A 21787-nucleotide genomic window follows, 5' to 3' on the forward strand; every position below is an offset into this window, starting at 1 on the left:
GGGGCGCGGCCCAGGCTCGCGCGCCGCCCGCCCTTTTTGTCCCACGCGCGGCGCCGTCGCCCTCCCTCCCCGCCCCCCGCCCTCTTTCCTCCTCCAAGATGGCGGCGGCCGGCGGCGGCCCCGTGAGGCTGCGGCTGCTCTTCGACTACCCGCCGCCGGGCAGCCCGGGCTGCGCGCTGTGCTGGCTGCTGCTGGAGCCCAGCCAGGTGCGCCTCGTCACCGACCTCGTCAGCCTCATCCGCCACAGGTTCGGCTTCAGCCGGCGGGCCCGCCTCAGCCTCTTCTTGGAGGGAGCGCTGCTGCCCCCCACCGAGAGCGCCCGCCTGGTGCGGGACAACGACTCGCTCCGGTACGGCGGGGGCTGCCGCCGGCAGCAGAGGGGCTCCTGGGGGCCCTCGGGCTGCGGGGCGGGGGGTGGGTGTCCCCGGCAGGCCTGAAACGCGGCCCCCCGCCGCGGGAGGCGGACGGGGCCTGTCGGTGCCCTCCGGCCCTTCCCGCGGTGCCCGAGAAACCCCCGGGTGTCTGAAGGGGCTGGAGAGAGCCAGGGGCTTGGAAGTCTCCTGGAGCATGGAAGCAGAGCGCTGCCTCCAGCCCCTGGGGCTCCCGCCACCTGCCCCGAGCGGGTCTGTTTACAAAGACCTCGCAGCCCCCTGCCCTCAGGGGAGCCTTGGTCTGGGATAGCAGCCCGTGCTCCGCAGCCAGCTGTTGAACTGTCCTGAAGCACAGAACTGAACTTTCTGAACAGGTGGAGCATCCCCAATCCTAAAAGACAACCTTCCCCGAGCTGGTAACATGTAGGAAAAAGGTGTTAATTATGCTGAACAGTGGCTTTTGTTTGGGTTTTTTTGACAGAGTAAAACTGGAAGAGATAGTCGCAGATGATTATGAAGAGATAGATGATGGCTTCTCTTATACACCAAAAGAAGACAAAAAAAGGCATCGACAAAAGCAGGAAGAAGAAGAATTCTCTAGAAATGAAAAAGAGAGGCATAAAAAGGAAAAGAAAAAGAATAAACATAATTCTGAGCATTCGTCTTGTAGGGAAGAGACCTCTGTAGATATTTGTGACTCCCAAAAAAGGTACAAGAAAAGAAAAAGAAAGGAAGAAGTTAGTGGAAGAAATAGACTCACAGAAGGTAATGAAGAGAGCTCTACTGACCAATCTAAAAAGCTTAAAAAAATGGAGAGGGAGAAACAGTTGGCAACAAAAAAGAAGGATGAAAAGCAGACGAAGGCCACTGCAGCAAAGATGGCTTTGGAACAGGCAAATGAGAGCTTTTCTCTACATTCTGGTAAAAATAATGCCAAAAAAACCACAACGCAGCCCGGAAAAAAGAGGGTGGGAGCTTCAGATTCCTCCAGCACGTCGTCTGACAGTGACAGCAGTGAATTAAACATAAAGCAAAATAAATCTTCCCATAAACCTGTAGCGGCAACACTTCCCAAAGACAAATCCCATGCTGCTTCAAATTCTGATGTGAACACTGTTGTTTCTAATAAAGTGACTGTAAAGTCGAACACTGAAAATTCCACTAAGACTGTAATTAGTAAAAATGCTAAAAAATCACAGTCCTCTAGTTCAGATTCTGACTCGAGTACAGAGGATGAGAAAGCGGCAACAGCACAAGACAGCACTGCAAAGGAAAAGTTGCCGCCTAACAATGCGGCAGCTGTAAAAACCAGTACCACCAAGGCCCCCAGAGCAAAGACCTCCTCTTCAGAGTCTGATAGTTCAGATTCAGAAACGCTCGATATTAAAAAACCTGCAGCAAATGCTGGACTGAGTAATTCCATAGTAAGAAACTGTACTAAACAGTTGCCAGCAAGTATTCAAGGACCACTTGCCAGCCCAGGTCGTGGAAGGGGGCGTGGAACAGGAGAGGATAACTTCTGGAGAGGACCTAGGGGCCGTGGGTTTCGTGGGATGATGAGGGGCCAAGGCCGTGGGAGAGGAGCAAGCCCTGGCTTCTTCTATAACTACAGCAGTGAAGGCCAGAAACAGAGGCAGTTAAATGAAGCTGCGACGAACACTTCTGTTCTTGTCCAGGTGAGTGACTGATGCAGTCATAGGTCACCTTTCTCTTGCAGCTTTAACTATACAAAAAACATATAGGATGGGAGTAATTCATAAAAGCAGAAATACACCAGTAGGATAAAGGTTGATCTTAACTTCGTAAATCTGATATTTACTGTATCTCCATTTAGCAGCCTGAGGAAGTGTTTATGACTCTATTTAAGTGATTGTATTATATGTCTCAAAATGAAGCACCCAGATATGTACCTTACTCTTCTCAGAATGTCTTCCAATCCCTACAGCATAAACATTGTCTTTTGTTTTTATTAATACACTACTTAAATCAATGGGTTTACTGTTTGTTTCACAGAATCCCGTGGAAGTCCCCAAGAGAGACTATAGTGTGTTACCTCTTCTAGCTGCCCCACCACAAGTGGGAGAAAGAATTGCCTTTAAGGTAAAGAACTTGTGCAATACTGAATGTTAGCAGGCTAAAATTGTTTCATTTGGGCCACTGTAAGTTTTGCAGGACACGCTACAGATAGCATAGTCCTGACAACCAAAAGCTTACAGTGAAGAACTTAATCTTAGGTTGCTCTGGGACCATTAACCAAGAAGTATAAGAGTTAGGAAGTAGTCTTCATCCTACTTATTTGTTCTTTTTTAAAAATTTTGTTTTAAACTTAAGCAGATGGTTCAGCACCTAAACTGTCTTGTGTCTAATGTTTGTAGGCATCTCTGAAAGCGTTCACTCCTCTCTTGCTGTCTTTCTAACCTAATCGTTTCCCATACAACAGAAACTGTTACAGAATCTGTTGCTAGCTCTAAAAAATTCTTTTGTTGTAAAGTCTGACTTTGATTTTTACAAAGGTTTGGAGCACGTGCATAAGTTCAATACATTTCTTTAGACTTCCTATATTTGTATAACACAAAGAAATGTTGTCTCCGTTGTCATTTCAGTGTGAATTTCCATGTACGTGTGTACAATGACTCTCTTAGCTAGCACACAAGTCAGTTCACAAATAACAGAATTTTCTGGTGGCATCTTCACAAGTATGTTAACTCTCTATTTCCAACATGCAAGGAAAGTCAGCATTAAAATTAGATGCTATAAAAAGAAAAAAAAATCTCTATGTTGTTATTTCTCTCTATAGTGTTTCTACAGTATTATTGCAAATCTTACCATACAGATAATTACACTTCACTGCACAGTACAAAAATAAATGAAAATCACTGCAGTTAAGGAGACTGGGATCCATCTTCCTGATCTCCTCTCACAGCCTGACCTGAACGTAAATCCTTTGGAGCAGTGAGTCCTGGAGGACTACCTGGGACTGTGACAGGTGTCGGGATCCAGGAGTGGGAGACCTGGTTCTTGCACTTGCCTCTTGCAGAAGAAACCATGTCGGGGTATAGGTGGCATCATCAAGGATCAGGAAAAATTGTAATTTGTTATTTGTATTTCTTTCAACAGCGCTTGGAACTAACTGAAAATTACAGTCCTGAAGTTTCAGACTATAAGGTACTGTTTTTCTTTCCTCCCTTAATTCACTCACAAAACTATAATAGCTGAGGTAAGGCTTAAATACTTTGAGGTTGTGCAGTATTTTTCTTCTTTTCCACTTGACTCCACAGGCTATTCTAAAAATGAAAACTCTAGAACTCAAAACTAATTGAAAATTTGAAAGGTGTAGCAGTATTAAAAAAAAAAAAAAAACACATTCAAGCATTATTAATGATCATTAATATTTTAGAGATGACAAAAAATGCAGACCTTCAAGTAGAAAAATGTAGCTGTATTCAGGTCTACTGCTGTTTGAAGTCAAGGCAAATTCTTGAAACTGGTGCAAGTAAAATTTTGTAGCTACTTCAAATAACTTGGTTTCTGGATAAGTACTAATTTAAACTACAAGGACGGTGAGAATGAACAACTTCGGTTTACTGATGCCAGTAACTGCAGATTGCTGAGCTTTAATACTTTTCAGATTTTATAGACGGAGAAACATTTGACAGATATACTTTCTCTAACTGTGAGCAAGTACCATGGTGGTTGTAATATGGAATAGTTATCCAGTGCTGAAGTGTATCTTGCCTGATTCTTTTCTTGTTGCTTTATGAAGGAGGGGAAAATAATCAGTTGGAATGCTGATAAAAAACAGATCGAGCTTGAGATCCTTTCATCGTCAGCAGGACAATGTACGTACCCTGGGACCCCAGATGCTTGTTGTCGTGTCCAACACTTGGAAGACAGCTAGTCCGAGGCACACTTCATGTTTCAGTATTTCCAGTTTCCTCGGGTTCCTTCTCAACACACCCCTGCCCTCCTCACTCCCTCCCCTCAAAGTCTATTTAAACAGAGACATTCTAACACTTGCTAGTTGTATTTACAAAATAAAATTTGTCCAGTCAGTATGAGGAGTCAGTAACTCATCTCTACTGTGGTTTCATTTCCTGAAAAAAATAAAATTATTACATGGACTTACAGAGAAAATTTTGGATCATAATGCCATTCTTTGTGACGTCAGTGAAGCCACTGTCTTCAGTGGATGTGGAACTGAGTCCCTGCGATGACAAAGTGCACTTCAGACACCTGAAACTTTGAATCTCTGAAACCGAATGTGTATACTGCAGTTGCCATTTAAGCCCGAATTAATGAATCATCATCATATGAGCATTTTTCTCAAATTTAGGCAGCATATTGTTGATTAACTTTTTCAGGCATATAGTTATATTAGATAATTACCTTAATTCTGGTGTGTAGTATTCAGTTCTACCTCAGATTTTTTGTTACAGTTATGAACCCAAACACCCAACTCAAAAAAAAAAAAAAAACCAACAACCCAAAAACCTGGTTTTGACTAGCTTTCTAAATATGGTAAACATTTAAACCTTTTTGTTTATGGTTAATGGAGTTTGTTTGTTTGTTTTTAAGTTGCTAAAGAGCCAGGGAAATTCGACCTGGTTTACCAGTCTGCAGATGGAGCAGAACTGATAGAGTACGCTGTTCCTCAGGATACAAAGGTATGTGGATGTCCTCTTTTGAAGCCTGTCACGCGTTTTGCATAGCTGATACATGTTCTGCTTTATGACTCCATTGATCTCAGTGAGATTCCCTTTATAATAATGCATCTGATTAAAATAAATGAAAGCAAAAATAAGAGTTCCTTTCTAGCAAGAATGTGCATGATTACAAGAATCACTTCTTGCATGTTACTCAGTTAACTAGATGCAAAAACAGTCATCGAACTGTGTAACTTTTTGTTTTGGCTAATAAAATAAACAATATCTTGTCTAGATAGCGTATCGGTTCTTACAAGGTTATTCATGCCATGCACTGTTTTTCTTAGCTGCATCTTTCCTTACGCAGGATGTCAGGCAGGCTGAGGGTCATTAAGAAGATGGATGAATCACAGCAAGGATCTGTGATCTTTGTTCAGTAGTGCTGTTCAAGTCTAAACAAAGCATAACGTAAGAGAAATTGCATCTGCCGGTATAGCTTGTACATGCTAAGTATTGTCTCTGTTTTGTTTTCAGATAACTGAAAGTTGGGATGCACTGATAGAGCCAAGGCTGATTGTTGAGCCTCCAGTTAATGGCTCCAGCATTGAAAATGGAACAATCTAAGATGCGAACACATGTAAATAATAGTACGGACTTGTTTTGTGAAATGCTGCCTTCTGGTTTCGAGGGCAGCAGGTGCACTGGTGGATATTTTTAATAAATGGTTTTAAAAAGAAACTATGCCAAAAGAAAAAGGAACACTTTTTTCTTAGTATATGTTTCTATGTAATGTAGGAATACTTTGTTTATTATAGGAAGTCTTTAATATAGATCTGTGGTTTTGTTTTTTTAATAGAAGCTTAATAACGGTTTTTATATCCTACTGCTGCGAGCTGCAGAACTGGAATGGTTTGATCAAAAAGATAAAATACGACCTTGTACTGTCAGTAACTCCATGTAAATGTCTGGGTTTGGCTCGAGCCGTGTAACTGCCATACAGAGGTAGCTTGCTGTAAGGGTAATTAAAAACAACATTTAAAAATTAAATATAAATATTGTTGAAGTGCACATCTCTTCCTGTACAGCTGCAGAGCATGATACAAATGCCATGACCCTGCAGTTATTTACAGGGTACACCTGAACGCATCAAGAAAAGCTTGTGGATTTCAAGCTCCTGTAATTTTGAGAGGCAGGTGAATAGTATTGGTCACTGTCAGCTTTGCCTAGAATGAGTGGAACGTAACATCAATCCCTGGCAAATTGTGTCCCAGTGTGTTAACCTGTGTAGGTTCTGAAAATCTGTTCGTTTGTTTGTTTTACAGCAAACCCTTTTGCCCTTTAAGTGCTGAAATTTCACTGCTGACTTCCTTCCTTCCTTCCTTCCTTCCTTCCCAATAGCAGAATGGGTCAGCAGGTGGTGGCAGTGCGCTTCACTGACATCTCTGCTAATTATTAGCATCGAGGTAGCACCTTGTACCCATGGAGTACTTGCATCTTGGCAAGTCTTACAATTTAAAATAATCTCTGTCCTAGGTAGTGACTCTTAAACAGAAGACATGAAAAAAAAAAAAGCCCTAGATAAAAAACACCTGAAAAATTGTACATCATGCTTTAGCTAACATGTACTCTGCCTACTGCATGATTACTTAAAAATATTGCAGACCTTTGCATTATCCCTATTAAAATGTCTCGTTTGTGAAGGACTCATTTTCCTATGAGTAAAACTAATTTGTGTATTGTGGTTCTCTTTAGTTGCCATATAACATCTGTTTTTTAGAGAACTGGATCGCTGGATTCATGCACGGATATTCTTGCAAACTGGACAAAAAGACAATTCCAGACACTCTAGCATAGTCATGCCGAGACAGCTGGGATTAATGGAAAAATTTTTTTTTCTAAAGGAATTTGTTAATTTTGAATTCTTGTAAAACTGCAAAAGCTAACCACAGGTATTTCATAGCCTTTTAGAGCAGGATTCGCCTCTTGTTCCGTTGCCTACTGTGCATTTTGGCTGCAAATGAAATGGGTACAGAATCCCTCTGGCTGTGACGAACAAATCATGGTTGAAAACAAATACACCCCAGAGAGGGGATGTTTTGAAGATAAAATCTTGAGTTTTACTTACCCATTGTTATCAAGTTTGGGTGAAATTACTGTTCCAATGCACAATTCAAGTAAATGCAGTGGGAGGGAGCTGGCTGACTGCCCTTCCCGTCACACCCGTACACCACCTCTGACAGAGCCACGCACGGGTTCCTCATTCCTGGGGAGCCGGGGCAGGGCTGGGGCGCTAAAAGGGCGAGAAACGCGGAACGGGCAGAATGCGCACGGGAATCCCCAAGGGAGCTGGCGCTGCTCTGAACAAACCCTTTTTGCTTGCTTTCTGTCCCTGGCGTTTTGGGGGCTCCTGCAAGCCCCTTTGCTGCCAGTCACGGGGGCCCCTTGCCGCCCTCCTCTATGCAATTTGGCATTACCGGTTTGTTTAAAGATTCTGTTACAGTTTTTTAACAAATTCTAGTCTCGTGACTCAGAACGTGAGGATGTGTTTGAGCTAGCAAGCTACAGTCACACACGCACAACACGCTATAGGCTTGCAGACACGAAAAGCACCTGCAGCTAGAGGCTGGCAGCCAGAGCCTGCTGAACAGATCTTAAAGACCTACAAGTTTGCTGCTGTGACTACAGCCCCTGCAAAAATACACTGCGTAGGTGTCAGCTCTTCAGGAATTTGGGGTTATTTATAATTTTGATGGGAAAATTGTACCTACTTAAACCACTTTGAATATTAAATCCAAAAAAGCAGCGTACCAGAACAGCCATCTCGATGTTTGCTCAGCCACGTGTACAGAGGCACAGTTCTAATGCCCTGCTCAGGCTCTGCGTGGCACTTCAATCAGCAATAGCTGGGCAAAGGGTTATCTTTAGTTCAGAACCGCATGAAGAAGTCCTCAAGTAATTGCAAGGAAACAAAGAGAATAGTAACTTCAGTAGCTATTTAAAAGGTAAAATTCTTCAGATTTTTAGTGTTGAAACATTGTTGGTTTTTAGACAGCAGGAGTGGTTGGGCTTACTCAAAATAGAATTTCAAGCCCTCTTTGACAATGGAGAACTTACTTAAATTGCTCTTCTGAGCTGTAAACATCCCGTGTTCGGCCCCAAAAGCAAAAGCTACAAGTGTGAGGGTGCATATTTACCCTTTATATTTGCCTACCTTTGTCTGCGTGAGTAGACACCAGATGAGCGCTGCAGAAAATACAGTGGGGGTGCTGAGTCTTTGAAAGATGACAGTGGCTTAGTCCAGGTAAGCCCGGGAAGAAGTGCTTTGTTCACCTATAGAAAAATAAGAAACGTAAACATTAACAGCTGCTCTTTGGTCCCATCTCTGGTAACACACACAACAGCTCTGTAAGAAGGTTCCTTTGCAGTCGCTGCCAGCCGCCGCCTCTCGGGTACCCGCAGGCGTCCGCACCCCTCTGACAGCGGTTATGAAGTCCTGAGCTGCATATCCCAACGAAGCTGTAAGTGGAGCCATTCCCACCTCCTAGAAACTCCTCCACCCTCAAGCAGATGACGTACTTGATCCCTGAACTTTCGCTCCTCTGCCAAAGCCACGCAGCTCTGAACACCTCCTGTTGTCCCTTCGGCACCATTACTAAGCAGCGAGTCAGCCCGTGACAGGCGGCTTCCCCCAGCTCGTCCTGAAGGAGTATTGTAGACTTGAGCGGGTTATTGATGTAGGCAGAAGTCAACATTACCTGTGCAATGCAGGTTTACAACGATCACTTGGATTTAATTTAGTCTTCCGAAGTAACTGGCTAGGAATTTCTTTCAAAGCACTAATTGTAACAGACAAACCACCATTGCCTCTTTTGAGTGCTTTATACAACTCCTGACCATTTTTTGAAGTCTCTGAGGACTAATACCAACACAGAAACCCCACAATTCCGTGCTAATACTTTTTTAATGACATTAAAAGGAAGATCGGCAGCTCTCCACACGAGGTGTCCTTTGGCCACTGGAAATGCAGCTGGGAGCAGATGGCTTCTGCTGCTGCAGGCCACCAGGCTCTGTTTAAATTCTTGGGGGGATCGCAGATTTGTGCCAGGCCCCTCCATTTCATCCACGCTGCCAGTGTCAGCGGAGACGCGCGGAGAGCACCGAGGCAGTCCCTGGGACAGCAGCAGACAGGGCAGAAGAGGAAAGAGGCAAGAGGAAGAATCTGGAGTCAAGTTAGCTAAGACGGGAGCAGTTGCACAGATTGCTATTCAGCACCCGACGTTTCTGTTAGAAACAGCAATTATTCAACAGTTAGAATGAGGGGAAAAAAAGAAAATTTGAGGAAGTATCTTCTGTTGAGACTGCTTTGACGTTCACAGTGCAGTAACCTGTGTGCTTTAAAAATACCGGATTGACAACGGCTTATTAGACCTTCGACAGCCAAGTTAAGCGTAGCTCAGCGGAGAGCAGCCGGGGCCGGCGGCGGCTCGGCCCTGGGCAGGGCGGGCCGCGGGGCTCACGCCCGGACCTGGCCCCGCGCCCACGGGGGGGGGGCGGCTGCCGGACCGCCCGGGGTTTTCTTTTTGCCCGGTTCTGGGACGGGAGCGGGGCAGGCGGCAGCAGCGCTCCCCGCCGCGGCGGGGCTGGCAGCCGGGCCGGGCGCTCGCATCCGAAACGACTCCCTTCGGGTTGGGAAGCGGAGCCCAGACCCCCCGGGCACGGCGGGTGACGCCGCAGCCGCTTCCCCCGGGCTCGGGACCCCCGGCGGGACCGCCCGGCCTCCACCCGAGCCGCGGCAGCCGCCCGGAGCCGCCCCCGGCCCCGGCCCGGGGCGAGAGGCGCCGCCGCCCCGCAGGCGGGCGGGTCCCGGGGCCGGTCCCGGGGCTGCCGCCCCTCCCGCCGGGGCGGGGACGGGGCGCGTCGATTCCCGGAAAGCTCCGGCCCCAGTTTCGTTTCTCATATCTCAGGGCAGCGGCAACCGGGGCGATGGCGGCGCTGGCCCGGTCGCCGTCGGAGCCGAGCCTGGCGGCGCTGGAGGAAGAACTGACGTGCTCCATCTGCCTCTGCCTCTTCAGCAGCCCGGTGACGGTGCCCTGCGGGCACAACTTCTGCGCCTCCTGCCTGGAGCTCTCCTGGGCCGGGCTCTCGGGGAACTTCAGCTGCCCGCAGTGCCGGGCCACCTTCGCAGGCCGCCCGCAGCTGCAGAAGAACACGGTGCTGTGCCGGGTGGTGGAGCAGCTCCAGGGCTGCGCCGGGGCCGAGGGGGCGGCGGGGTGCGGGGCGGAGGCGGCCCCGATCTACTGCGACAGCTGCCTGCAGGCGCCGGCCCTGCAGACCTGCCTGACCTGCACCGCCTCCTTCTGCGCCGAGCACCTGCGGCCGCACCAGGACAGCCCGGCCTTCCGCGACCACCAGCTCTGCCCGCCCCTGCGCGACCTGCAGCAGCGCAAGTGTCCGCAGCACAACAAGCTCTTCGAGTTCTTCTGCAGCCAGCACGGCAGCTGCATCTGCTCCCTCTGTCTCCTCGAGCACAAGCTGTGTCACACCAGCCCCCTGCAGCTGGCCAAAGCCAACGCCGAGGTGAGCGGCAGGGGCGGCCGGCTCTGCCCGGGGATGCAGCACCCTCCGAGGGGCACCCCGGAGCTCCCCTTCGCTCCCCCAGGGCCTGGTGGGTCCCTGGGTGCTGGGGTCGTGGGCTGTGGAGTGCCGGGGGGAGGCTGGACCAAGACCTGGACTGTAAATCTCGTGCCTGGCCTCGGCAAACCGTTACCCGCCCTCCGGCGTGCGCTCGAGCATGTCTTCAGCGTCGTTCCTTGCATTTTCCTCCTCGCTCCAAGACTGCTCCGAGGGTCTGGGAAGGTGCTACTGGGGGTCGATAGCCAGCTGCTGCCTTGAGCCGGGCTGACTGGCGAGGCCGCCCGCCTCTGCCCGCGTCACCTCCAACGCCAAGCTTCCTCTGCTGCTCACTGCACGGGGTTCGCCGCGTGGCCTTGCCACAGGCTGACCAAGGGACGGTAGACAGGCATTGCTCTGTAAACGTAGCCTAGGGAGAGCTTGAGCACATAGATAAATGCCAGGAGCAGGTTCTCCACAGAGTAGAAGGGAAGGAAACCTGGCTTTTGTATCTTGCAACACAGCTGAAAACCAGAGGGTAAACGAGTAAATCATGCTTGAAAAGTTTAGGTGGCCAAACTCCCATCTGTTTGGTGAGTGTGAGTACTGCTCACCCTCAGAAGTCCTCCCTGATTTAGCTTAGGAGCATCTTGAACTAAAGGAATAGGTAATTCACATCTGAGCAATAAAATTCTCAATTAAAACGAGAGGGGTGAACAGTAGAGTTAACCTAGTGCCCAAAGTCCAGCCTAAGAGATAACGTGAGGTTTATTTTTAGCACTGGAACTTCTGTGCTGATGAAAGTACTGCGTCCTCATCGGCTGAGTCAGCAGCATGCATCTTGCTGTTGGGAGAGGCGGAGCTGCTGGGAGGGTGCTGGCTCCACAAGGCACACCTGTGCAGGAGAGGATTCTTACCTCCTGTGAGGTTTAAGAAGCAGTAGGTTTTAAATCAATGCTGACAGAGGTTATTTAAAACTTTCTGTAAATACGATTCTTGCTCCAGTGAGCATCTCCCAAGTAAGAGCAGACACGGCAACTGCTTCCCTGAAATACTTCCCGATCTCTTCTGTTGCAGTCGGCGCTGAAGAAGAAACTGGTGGAGCTGCATAATCGGAGTGAGAGAACTGCTCGAGCGATGACCACTCTGAAAACAAGCCAAAGCCAAACTATTGTAAGTAGACAACGGTTCAAAATGCTATCAGGTTGCTTGGCATACGCTGGCCACTGCACGTTGTTGCTTGTACTCTTGGGACAACGGCTGTAGTATTGAGATTGCGTTGGCAGGAGAAGACGTTATTGGGAAGGAACGGAAAAGAGGCATTTTGGCAGAGCCGGGCAGCTCCGCGGCGATGGGAGTAACCCAGGCACCGTGACAGACCCGACCCGTACCGGGGCGCAAACCTCTCCTTTCCCGTGGCACCAGAAAGTGCACATCTGTGCAGCCCACGCTAAAGGCTTAGCGAGCTGTAGTGGCTGCACGGTGCAGAAAGTTGGGATGTCTCTTCCCCATAAATTCCCACAACTAATCCTTGCTCTTAGCTGATGATCGGGGTTGCTGTTCGTGCCGACGGCTGGATCGGCTACGTCTCACTTATACCATCCCTTCTGAACCGAGTAGTAGAGACCAAGAACCCGAGAAGCTGCCGGGGTGGCACTTCTGTGCTCCTCTGGAACATCTCTCGGAGGAGCAGGAATTACTTTGTATTAACCAGAGATGCCACATCTCGGGGGTACAAGTGGGTGTGCGGTGTCCGAGCTCGCGGCGGCACAGCCCTGTCCCGGTGTTGGTAACTGCCGGACGGCACGGCTGGCCCGGCCTCTGCCTGGCAGCCCTGGCAACAGGGGTCTGGAGACTGACAACTGGCCTCATTTCTTGGGAGTAAATGAGTTTTCTTTCCAAACTACACAGAAGTACATGTTTTTTCTATTGCCTGCTTCAAGTAATTGAAGCCTACGTGTTCCTCAAAGGAACACGTTTTTTCTTGTAGTAGTAGTAAGCAGTACTTTGTCCACAAGCTGTTCTTTTGAAACCAGCGTCTGTCTGTTTTGTCTGCTCCAGGAGACAGCTACCAGAAAGAAAGATTTGATCAGAAATGAGTTTTCAGAACTTAAAGCTTTAATTGAAGAAAGAGAAAATCAGACCTTAAAACTAATTGCAGAAGAAGAAAAAAGAGTTTGCAATAAGTTTGATTATATTTATGGTGTTCTGGGAAGTAAGAAGAACGAAATTCAGTCTCTCAGAGATCAGATTGAGATGGCACTGACTGAAGGTGATGACATTCTGTTTTTGAAGGTAATATGTCCTTTGGATGCGAATCCAATTCTTCATGTTTCTAGAATGCAGAATCACAAAAACCTGCTGTGATAGTCCTGCTCTCCAGACACTTTCAGTCAAATGATAATGCAGGCATGTGCAAGAACCTGCTATAAAAGGGTGTACTGCTAAGTACACCAACATCCACGGAGGAGCGCCCAAATGAAGTGGTGTCTAGGGACTCCCCCCAGTTCAGCCTCTGCCGCAAGCGGAGGGGCCAGCGAGTGAGAGGATTTGTCTCCGTGAGGGTTGCAGCTCCATGCCGTGACACCATCCAGTAGATCTTTCTCACTGCTTCGATACCAGTTGAGAATGAATGCATATGGGTGGCTGCTGGTATTTAGCCATGGGTCGTATCTGACTGTAGCCTTTGCTCCTTTGAATTTGAGATGAATGCACAACCCCCCCCCCCCCCCCCATTTAAAGTAACTTGGTTGTATCTTTCTGTGTCTGCTACACAAGGTGATCTGCCCGAGATCTTCTGTTTCTCATTTCAGAGAGCAGCAGCACTGCAACAAGTATCAACAAAAGACCCTTTCATCCCTTCAATTGAAATGGACCAAAACTTGATACATTCCACTTATCAGTCTGCCATTAACCTTAAAGACATAGTGAAACTTTCAGTGACTCAGTGTAGGGAGAAAAGACCAGAAGGTACGTTATCACTGGGAGAACTGGCATTTTCTGCCTTGGCTTTGAGTTCAAATGAGGCATCTTCCCCCTCCAATCCAAATATCATTAAAAAAAATAGTGCAGCAAATACAGTTGGTTAATATAAATTGTCTTCTGACGTCTGTGGTCCTCCATTTCCAAACAAATGCTACAGTCTGGGCTAAACTAGGAGAAAAAGTGTGCCAGTCTCTCTTTACTTTTATCTGTACTTGGATAAGCTGATGCTATGCCTTTCTGGCACAGCTCAGCCTTTATTCCTTACGGTCATTTATTTTCTTATTGTGTAGCAGGGTTGGAAGCAGTTAGGATGTGGATTTGAGGGGAGGCATAAAATGCTTTTGAGTGATAGGACGATGGTTACTCAACTGTAAAGGTGCTGATCGTGTAAGTGTTGCAGAACAAAGCCCTGCTACCGGGTTAAGCAAAAGTGTCTTTTGGACTGGGGCGTGGGTATCTTCTATGCAGTTTCCATCTCTGCCAAGTATTACTTAAGTTCTATTCCCATGACTGAAAAATAAGATTGAAAAATGTCCTTGCTCGTGCATTACTGTTCCTGGCAATACAAACCATAATGTAAAATTTCACCCTTGCAGCAAAACCAATACCTGCGAAAACTAAGCCCCCTCCAGCAGCTTTTCCAAACAGACCCGCTGTTGGGAAAAAGCCTCCGGGACCACGTAAGTACTAAAGAACATCATCCTCTCCTAACTATGGCTTTACCATTAAGGAAGAATTCAAGCAGTTACCCAAGAAGCGTTTGCTCTAGCAGTGATGCACTGATAATCTGTAGCGAGCACTCTGGCATGGGAAAGGGAGGGTGTTGGGGGCTGTTTAGTGATGGATGTCCTGTGAGCTGTAAAGCAGCAAACTGCACAGACACGATGGCGCTTTGGCCTCAGCGTGCGCCTGTAGTGGTGGCAGGGCAGGCTGTAAGCAAAGCAGAGCCTCCCCGCCCTCTGGTTCTTGCAGGCTTTTTTCATTTGTACTAAACATCTGTTGGCTTGTTTGATGGATTTGTATGTATTGAATCCTGCTTATGATCTGTTCATGTTCTGTTTTTTTTCTTCCCCCCCGCTCACAAGAGCATGCCCACAAAGAGAAGATCCTTCACCAGACTCAAGCCACTTTGCCGGTGGAGGCAGATACCAGTAAGTGGTGATTAATAGCAGCCTACTCAAACATTTTGCTGGCCATGTCTCGCTTACAGTCTAAGGCTGGGATGATGGAGACAGTCTTTGTGGCAGGTTATACCGGGGTCTGTCAGTGTTATTTTGTCCAGATAGTAGTATTAATGCGGCACTCTAGCCTGTTTGGAAGACCTTCCATGTTCTCTTTGTGAAATAAATCCAAGCGTTAAGAAACTACTTCTGTTACTTCCACTGAGCTCTTGACACGTGGTCCTTTCCATTCACAAGTCCTGGGTGCGGAGCACTCAGTGGGGTCTGTTGTGGATTGCTGGAGTGGAATGAACTTGGAGCTCCTGTTGCTGCGCTAGAAGATCTGTCCTAAAAGGAAAAGGGATAGCCTGTGTGCCTCGTGGGAACAGGCTTATTACCACTTGCCCTAACACACTGCACCCTGGAGTAGAGATGAAGCTCTGTGCTGGTTTTGGCTGGGACAGAGTTAATTTTCTTCATAGAAGCCGATGGGAAGTAGCGAATGAATTCTTTGTTTCGCTTTGCCTGCGTGTGCAGCTTTTGCTGTCCCTATTGAACTGCCTTTATCTCAACCCACGAGTTTTCTCCCTTTTACCCTTCCAGTTCTCTCCCCCATCCCACCGAGGGGGAGAGAGCGAGCAGCTGGGGGGGCCTTAGTTGCCGGCTGGGGTTAAACCACGACAAGCTCCTCCAGGCTTATGACCCCGTGAAAGAGGAAGCAAATAGTACGTTGTGCTTCATGTGTAGTTTTCCAGTGTGGGTCTGTTGTACATGGCTTCAACATGCTGGACTGTCAGCTTTATCTGCTGCTGCAGCTTCGGAAGAGCCATGAGGATGGCGTTAGAGCTGGCACAGTCTATCAGTGGCTTTTCAGTCTCAGTAGAACTCACAGTTCTCTCTTTTTTTTTTTTTTTTTTTTCTTTTCCTTCCCCCTCCAGAGGAGAAAACGAAACCTGTTAAAGTTGGTGAGTCCAAACTTTCAGCATACTTATTCTAATTTTCATGACTGCTCTTAAAAAGATAAGTAGATGGTTGCTAGTGTTGGTGTATTAAGCAAAAGTTCAAGCCTTCTTGCTCTGAGAAGGCTCTTACTAGTCACTGAGAGCGATCAAGCACTGGAGGAGGTTGCCCAGAGACAACAGGGGATTTTCAAAGCTTGACAAGACTGTGAGCAACCTGAGCTAACACTGAAGTTAACCCTGCCTGGAGCCGGAGGCTAAACCAGATCACCTCTAGAGGTCCGCTCCAACCTGAGGGTGTCTGCGACTGGGTGTTAAGCATGCAGGGCTTCTTCCCAACTGGCCTAACTCTCTTCTTCTGTCAACACAGCACCAACCACGGGAATAGTAAACACTGCCCCTGCCGTTTCAAGTAAAGAGCTTATTGCCAGCTTTCTGAAGAAACCCAGAGAGGAGCTTTTGCAGTGTAAGACACTCGACATTACACTACTTAAAGATGAACTTTCTGCACTTATTGCGCTGGTGTTATGTGCCCTCTGTAGTTACCTGACAAAAATACTTTTGAGGGGGTTTAGTTAGCTTAGTAGGCTAGTTGTTACAAATGAAGGAAATTTTTGGAGGAGAAGGGGCAGGAGGTTTATAAGTGGCTCTTTTGCCAGATGAATCAAATTTCTCTTTGGTATTCATGTATCTTTACAAAGGTAAATTAAGTTTTCTCGGTACTGCCTTTGGTTTCCCCCAAAATGACTGCAGTAGGGTAGCCTAGGAATACGATGTAACGCACTGGATTTTTCTTTGAAATAAAATGCAGGCTTTTATGCGAGCCCATGATGGCTTGCTTAAGACGCTATAGCAGATCGTATACAATACAGTATACCTTTCGCTGCCAGATCAGCAATCCCCTTCTTCTGCCAGCATATATTTGGGTGGTGAAGGAATCCCATAGGGATGCAGGAAGGAAACCTGCCCTCCGTTTCCCTGCTGCATAACACAGAGCTGCAGTTGAACCCAGCAGCTATTACTGTGGCCCTAAGAACTGCCTGCCCCGGGGAGGAGAGCAGAGCGGGGAGATAAACATGCATAGGAACAAGCGCCTAGGCAGGATGGTATAAATAAGCGCTTTGCTCTTCAGTACCTTCAAACGATCTGTGTCATTGCAGATGCTGCTAACATCACGCTGGATTACAACACAGCTCATAACAAAGTGATTCTGTCTGAGAGGTATACCAGGATGTCTGTCTCGGACACCCTCATGAATTATAACTACCACCCTCAGCGCTTCACCGATTGTTCCCAAGTGCTGGGGTTCCAGTGCTTCAAGAGAGGCATCCACTACTGGGAAGTGCAACTGCAGCAGAACAACTTCTGTGGCATTGGCATCTGCTACGGCAGCATGGACCGGCAGGGGCCGGAGAGCCGCCTGGGGAGGAACAGCAGTTCTTGGTGCATTGAGTGGTTTAATTCCAAAATATCATCCTGGCATAATGATGTCGAAAAGTGCTTACCCAATGTGAAGGCTACCAAGATTGGTGTGCTGCTTCACTGCGAGGGTGGGTTTGTGATTTTCATGGCTGTTGAGGAGAAACATAACTTGATCTATAAATTCAAAACCCAGTTTACTGAAGCCTTGTACCCTGCCTTCTGGTTATTTTCCAGCGGCACTGTTCTCTCTCTCTGCCAACTGAAACAGTAAGGTCTTGTATCTTAGTTTAGTTCACCTAGTACTTACATGCAGATAATCAGTCCTGCAGCAACTCTTTGTATGTCTTAGTCTAAAAAGTCTTCAAGATTGTTTGCTTGAGATAAAAATTACTAGCGCTCTTAAGCAATTTGGAAATCTGATGATTCTTTGGTCTGAATTGCTAAAGGCTTTAGATAGTGATTTAGTAAAACGTTGATGATAGTAAAAACTACAATGAAAGGTTTTGCAAAAAGCTTGATTGTCCTTCTAAAAGCAAAGTTATGGTGCGAACCATTGTTAAATGTCTTCAGTGGCCACTGTGGCTTCTCTGGTTTGCTGTAAAGGATCCCCAGAATTAATTTTCAGGTCTAAATGTGTTTCACAGGTAGCAATAACCCCTTTGAGAAAGAAGCAGGAAGAATTCCTTGACAAATTCAGGTTCCAGGCTTTGAGGTAGTTCTCCGTGTTGCCTTTTTCTCTGTACGCAGGTTGTTGTCCATAGTCAGGATTTGCCATGCGCGCGTTCTCAGCGTATGACTCCATGAGATGGCACAGAATGAGCTATTAAAATCAGTAAGTTCAGGTCCTATGACGCTAAATTATAAAAGCCAATATGGCAAATCTCATCAGAATGGAAATGCAGAGACTTTTAGAGTTGATGGATAAGAAATGGTGTCAGAATCACCAGGAAATAAATGACATCAACTCGGAGACTGGGAATACACCAGAGAGCCTTCAGGAAGACATCCTGCAGAGCAGTAGTGTGCGCCCTGAATAATATAGTTTGTGGGATGAAGCATTCTGCCTCGTGTTCTGACCCAGAACATGCTTCACATCTTCACAGTGAAGGCTCTTCAGTGTTGGGGTTTTTTTTGTGCGCTGGGGAGTTCAGGGAGTGCATTTTTGGCTTGCGCAGGGAGCATAAATGTGCTCTTCAGTTAAAGCAGGGTCTGCTGTCGTAAAGCTTTTCCTCTTCATGAAGCGAGATAGTCTCTGCTGGTGTACCTTTAGTTGTCCTGGTGGTAGAAACTGGATTTCCTACATGTTATTGGGACTCTGATTTGAGGAGTCTCAAGACAGTGTGCACAGCACATAGAAAATGCTGCTTCCTCTCTGCATGAAGCCTGCAGACAGACAGGTGAGCCTTCTGAAACAGGCAGGGAATTAGCACCAAGGAGAATATGCTTCCATTCCCACTGGAATGGATTTTTAATTCTCCTGGTGTTCTTTGCTTTGGGTTGTGGTATGTCTTCAGAAGTACTCGCCACGTACAGAGGAATCTGCATTTCTTTCTTACAACTGTAAAACAAGCAGTAGGCAGTCAAGGTACTTGGATCTCATGGGTATTGGGCCTGTATCTTGCTGATGCCTCTGGACTTACCATAGTAGCTCTTATTTCTTGCCGTAGCCCATGGAGAACAGGGAAGCTCACATGAGAGACTTCCTCGACTTTGATCTGTAAAACGTCCCCTTATGGGACGTGGTGAAATAAAACACAAAGCTACTGCTGGCGGTGTAGAAGGGAATTGTTAGAAGGCTGAAAGGAACCTCTGCGACTACATTTCACATTAGCCAAAGTGCTTTAGAGAGAGAGACTTGCAGGAATTCAGGCTCGATGTCTCTATTTTTACTTGGTTCGTAAACTCTTAGTACTTTGTCAAAGATAGCGTAAGTCTGATAAGACTCTTCCATTTCTTTGGCCAGAATAGGATATGGAATTGATGGTGGACCTAAGAGTGCCACGGCTGTCTTATGGAGTAGTTGTATTCTCTCAAGGGTCTTAGCTTTCCAAAGCACAGTCAGCACTAAAACTACCAAACTCAGCAGAACACTTCAGAAGGTGTGGGAGGAGGATGTGTCCTCCTAGGAGCCAACAATGGATGCAAACCTTTTTTTTTTTCTCCTTTTTTTCCCTGCATTCCAGTTTTTCAGCAGCGAGGGACAAGAGCAGTTTCCTCAGAGAAATCCTGTCCCTGTAGCTGCTTGGCTGTAACGCGGGGCTGCAGATCCACTCAGGAGGGTGCTGCGGGAGCCCTCTGTCCCCTTGTTTGGGGGAGAGAAAAATGCTCTGGTGGTTTGTGCAGTGGAGAAAGTCCATATTTTCTGTTTCTTGCTTCTTTGACTTTAAAGGGGTGTCAATATTAACCTCTAAGTCTATGGGCTTCTTTAGCCATAGTCTGGAGTGATACTCCAGCAAAGTAAAGAGCAGCTTTTATTCTCCCATGTTGGACAAGGTGGGATTCTTTAAACGTGGCGTTGGTGTATGACCAACAGAATATAACAGGCACGGTGTTCTGGATTACCACAGGCAGTGAAACAAGCCTGCCGCTGTATTCCCGAGTCTCTTTTTTGTTTGTTTTCTTTTGTGCTACGAGTGACTAGAAATGCTAGAACGAGTTTCTGTTACTTTGGAATGAAATGAGAACGGCATAACTGAATTGCTGCACTTCTGAAAACTGTTATTTTGGTTAGCTTCAGATATCTTGGATATATTGAAACATTGGAGTGATATAACATCAGAAAAAATATTAGTTACAGCATGATAAATAACGTTTCAAAAGCCTCTTCAACACAACCGAAGTGTTTTTACTCGGCCAGTAACCATCAAAGCTGTATTGGTTTTAAACAAAACGTAGATACAAACATGCGCTTTAATTATACTTCCCTTTTTTAATACTATAAAGAACCCAACTTATCCAGTCTAGAAAAAGCACTAATTCTGGTGTTAATAAAGCCATGAGGCTGTGGAATGATTTGCATATTAATGTACAAGTGAGAGTAAATGGAGAAACGCTCGCCCACTGAAAATACAGTAATCTGTTTAAATTTAATCTTTCCTTTAATGAAACATCATAAAGTACTGCAGTTAGAAAAATAAATGCTTATGTAGTTATAAACCTGTTGATTTTACTGATATATCAGCCATGTACTTCAGTATGCATACTATATGCTATTTCATATCGATCTGTCGGCTAGACATACTTGTCAGGGCAACAGACATAGATTTTACGCCATCTGTTTTATGACTCTGCCTGTAACTGTTTTAGCAGTTTGTTGTCGATCTTTTCAGCTGTAGAGTGAGTGAATTGTGATCTTTTGAATTCAATAAATATTCATGGTAAACCCTAACTCTAAATATTTTGTTCTGTGCTCAGAGTTGAAGCAAGCAGTAAGGAAGGCAGAAATAAAGATGCTCTAGTGTACAAATAACAGGTCTTTTACTGCATAACTCCCCGAGTTATACAGGAGCTGGGGAAGAGAGAAAAGAAGGAGCTGCATAGGCTGTGGCATCCTCTGGGCTGTCAAATGCCGCCCCAAACTCTCTCCTTCACCTGAGCTACGCACCCTTCACCAGTAATGCTGCATCCTAGCCGAGGATGAGGGGAACATCCTATCCAATAAACAAAACTGGAGACCTTTTTGGGTAAGCAAAAACATGGTCATCAGCTGGAGGAAGATGAATGACTAAGGATGTGCAATGGGATTGCTTAAAAAAGCCTTAGGTGATGTCCAGCATCTGCCACCTTAAGTTACAGCTGGAAGCAGCAATGGGTGATGATTTCTACCATTACTCGGTGAAATCAAACCCAAAGGGCTAGTGGTTTGCAAGCTGCTGCCTCCCCCTGTGGCCAGTGGAAAGCAGCTCAACAGACTTTTAAATCTTAGCCAAACCAAAGGCACCCACAAAACAAGCTACAAATTGACTTTCCACTTGCAGTTCTCCAAGTGAGTTAGGCTGATGAAGGTTTTGGGGAATAAACTCTCTGAAGAGTTCCCAGGGAGTCAGACAACAGTATTGCTTGATCAGCAGTGGCAGATAGTACAAAAACTAGGGAAAAAAAAATCCTGATCTTCACTAACTACTTGTCCCATGATGTCCCTGGGATTAAGAGGTCAATTAGGTCTGCCAGAGTTTGGCCAAACTAATTAACAGGACAGACAAATAGATATTTTGAGCCTGTGTAAACCTGACTGTGACTACAGCCTGGGTCTTGAGCAGGAACCGAAACGCCAGAGAAGTGAGCGTGCTCATTACTCATACAAGATCTGTTTTCTTACTTGCTAATGTAATTTCCTCTTGATTTAGCTTTGTGATCAGATTTTCACAGCAAAAGGAACAACAGACTTGGACTCCAAATCGTATTCTCCGGGAACACATGTAAAAATGTTTAGCAGGATGTTTCCTAATAACTTGTTTCTCTTCCTAAAATGAAATTGTATTTGGCTAGTGTTTAACAGACTGTGTTTCTATACCCAGTTCTCTGACTCCCTCCCCTCTCCCCCCCGCTTCCCAATGCCCTCCCAGCTGAGTGGCTGCTACTTCTCAAATAACACGTCAGTTAAAAACATGTCACGGTGTGGTCGTTGTACGACTCCC

The 21787-nt window shown here is 46.4% G+C and overlaps 3 protein-coding genes across 4 annotated transcripts in view; 2 read left to right on the forward strand and 1 right to left on the reverse strand.

Moving 5' to 3' along the window:
• The first annotated feature begins 47 nt into the window (after positions 1–47).
• Positions 48–7933, forward strand: COIL (coilin). Of its 2 annotated transcripts, none has more exons than XM_087751169.1 (7): positions 48–247; positions 853–2047; positions 2385–2471; positions 3489–3536; positions 4135–4210; positions 4947–5035; positions 5549–7933. In XM_087751169.1, exons 1-7 carry the CDS (start codon positions 99–101, stop codon positions 5636–5638), a joined length of 1734 nt encoding a protein of 577 aa, XP_087607295.1. In that variant the 5' UTR covers positions 48–98; the 3' UTR covers positions 5639–7933. The 2 variants fall into 2 exon arrangements, with proteins under 2 accessions (XP_087607295.1, XP_087607294.1); XM_087751168.1 differs by having other exon boundaries at positions 51–349; positions 5549–7930.
• A 330-nt stretch (positions 7934–8263) lies between these two features.
• DGKE (diacylglycerol kinase epsilon) overlaps positions 8264–21787 on the reverse strand; it is a 40425-nt gene continuing 26901 nt past the window's right edge. Inside the window, exon 12 of the transcript XR_015703332.1 lies at positions 8264–8344. The gene's annotated coding sequence lies outside the window, so the exon portion shown is untranslated. The remainder of the gene's footprint in view (positions 8345–21787) is intronic.
• On the forward strand, positions 9898–19580 carry TRIM25 (tripartite motif containing 25). The gene is made up of 9 exons (XM_087751167.1): positions 9898–10591; positions 11702–11797; positions 12686–12919; positions 13438–13594; positions 14206–14289; positions 14695–14760; positions 15708–15734; positions 16099–16194; positions 16889–19580. Exons 1-9 carry the CDS (start codon positions 9998–10000, stop codon positions 17419–17421), a joined length of 1887 nt encoding a protein of 628 aa, XP_087607293.1. The 5' UTR covers positions 9898–9997; the 3' UTR covers positions 17422–19580.

This window comes from Nipponia nippon, unplaced genomic scaffold (genome assembly GCF_047370975.1).
Source record: "Nipponia nippon isolate SJK-2023a ecotype South Korea unplaced genomic scaffold, ASM4737097v1 scaffold_14, whole genome shotgun sequence".
NCBI classification, from domain to species: Eukaryota; Metazoa; Chordata; class Aves; order Pelecaniformes; family Threskiornithidae; genus Nipponia; species Nipponia nippon.

What these genes read in the sequence shown, in the direction of transcription:
- COIL (XM_087751168.1), top strand. Translation starts at nt 99, where the DNA reads ATGGCGGCGGCCGGCGGCGGCCCCGTGAGGCTGCGGCTGCTCTTCGAC. An exon ending in CGGGACAACGACTCGCTCCG is followed by an intron (nt 350 to 852) that starts GTACGGCGGGGG and finishes TTTTTTTGACAG; the next exon opens with AGTAAAACTGGAAGAGATAG. An exon ending in CTGAAGTTTCAGACTATAAG is followed by an intron (nt 3,537 to 4,134) that starts GTACTGTTTTTC and finishes TGCTTTATGAAG; the next exon opens with GAGGGGAAAATAATCAGTTG.
- TRIM25 (XM_087751167.1), top strand. Translation starts at nt 9,998, where the DNA reads ATGGCGGCGCTGGCCCGGTCGCCGTCGGAGCCGAGCCTGGCGGCGCTG. An exon ending in CAAGCCAAAGCCAAACTATT is followed by an intron (nt 11,798 to 12,685) that starts GTAAGTAGACAA and finishes TGTCTGCTCCAG; the next exon opens with GAGACAGCTACCAGAAAGAA. An exon ending in TAGGGAGAAAAGACCAGAAG is followed by an intron (nt 13,595 to 14,205) that starts GTACGTTATCAC and finishes TCACCCTTGCAG; the next exon opens with CAAAACCAATACCTGCGAAA.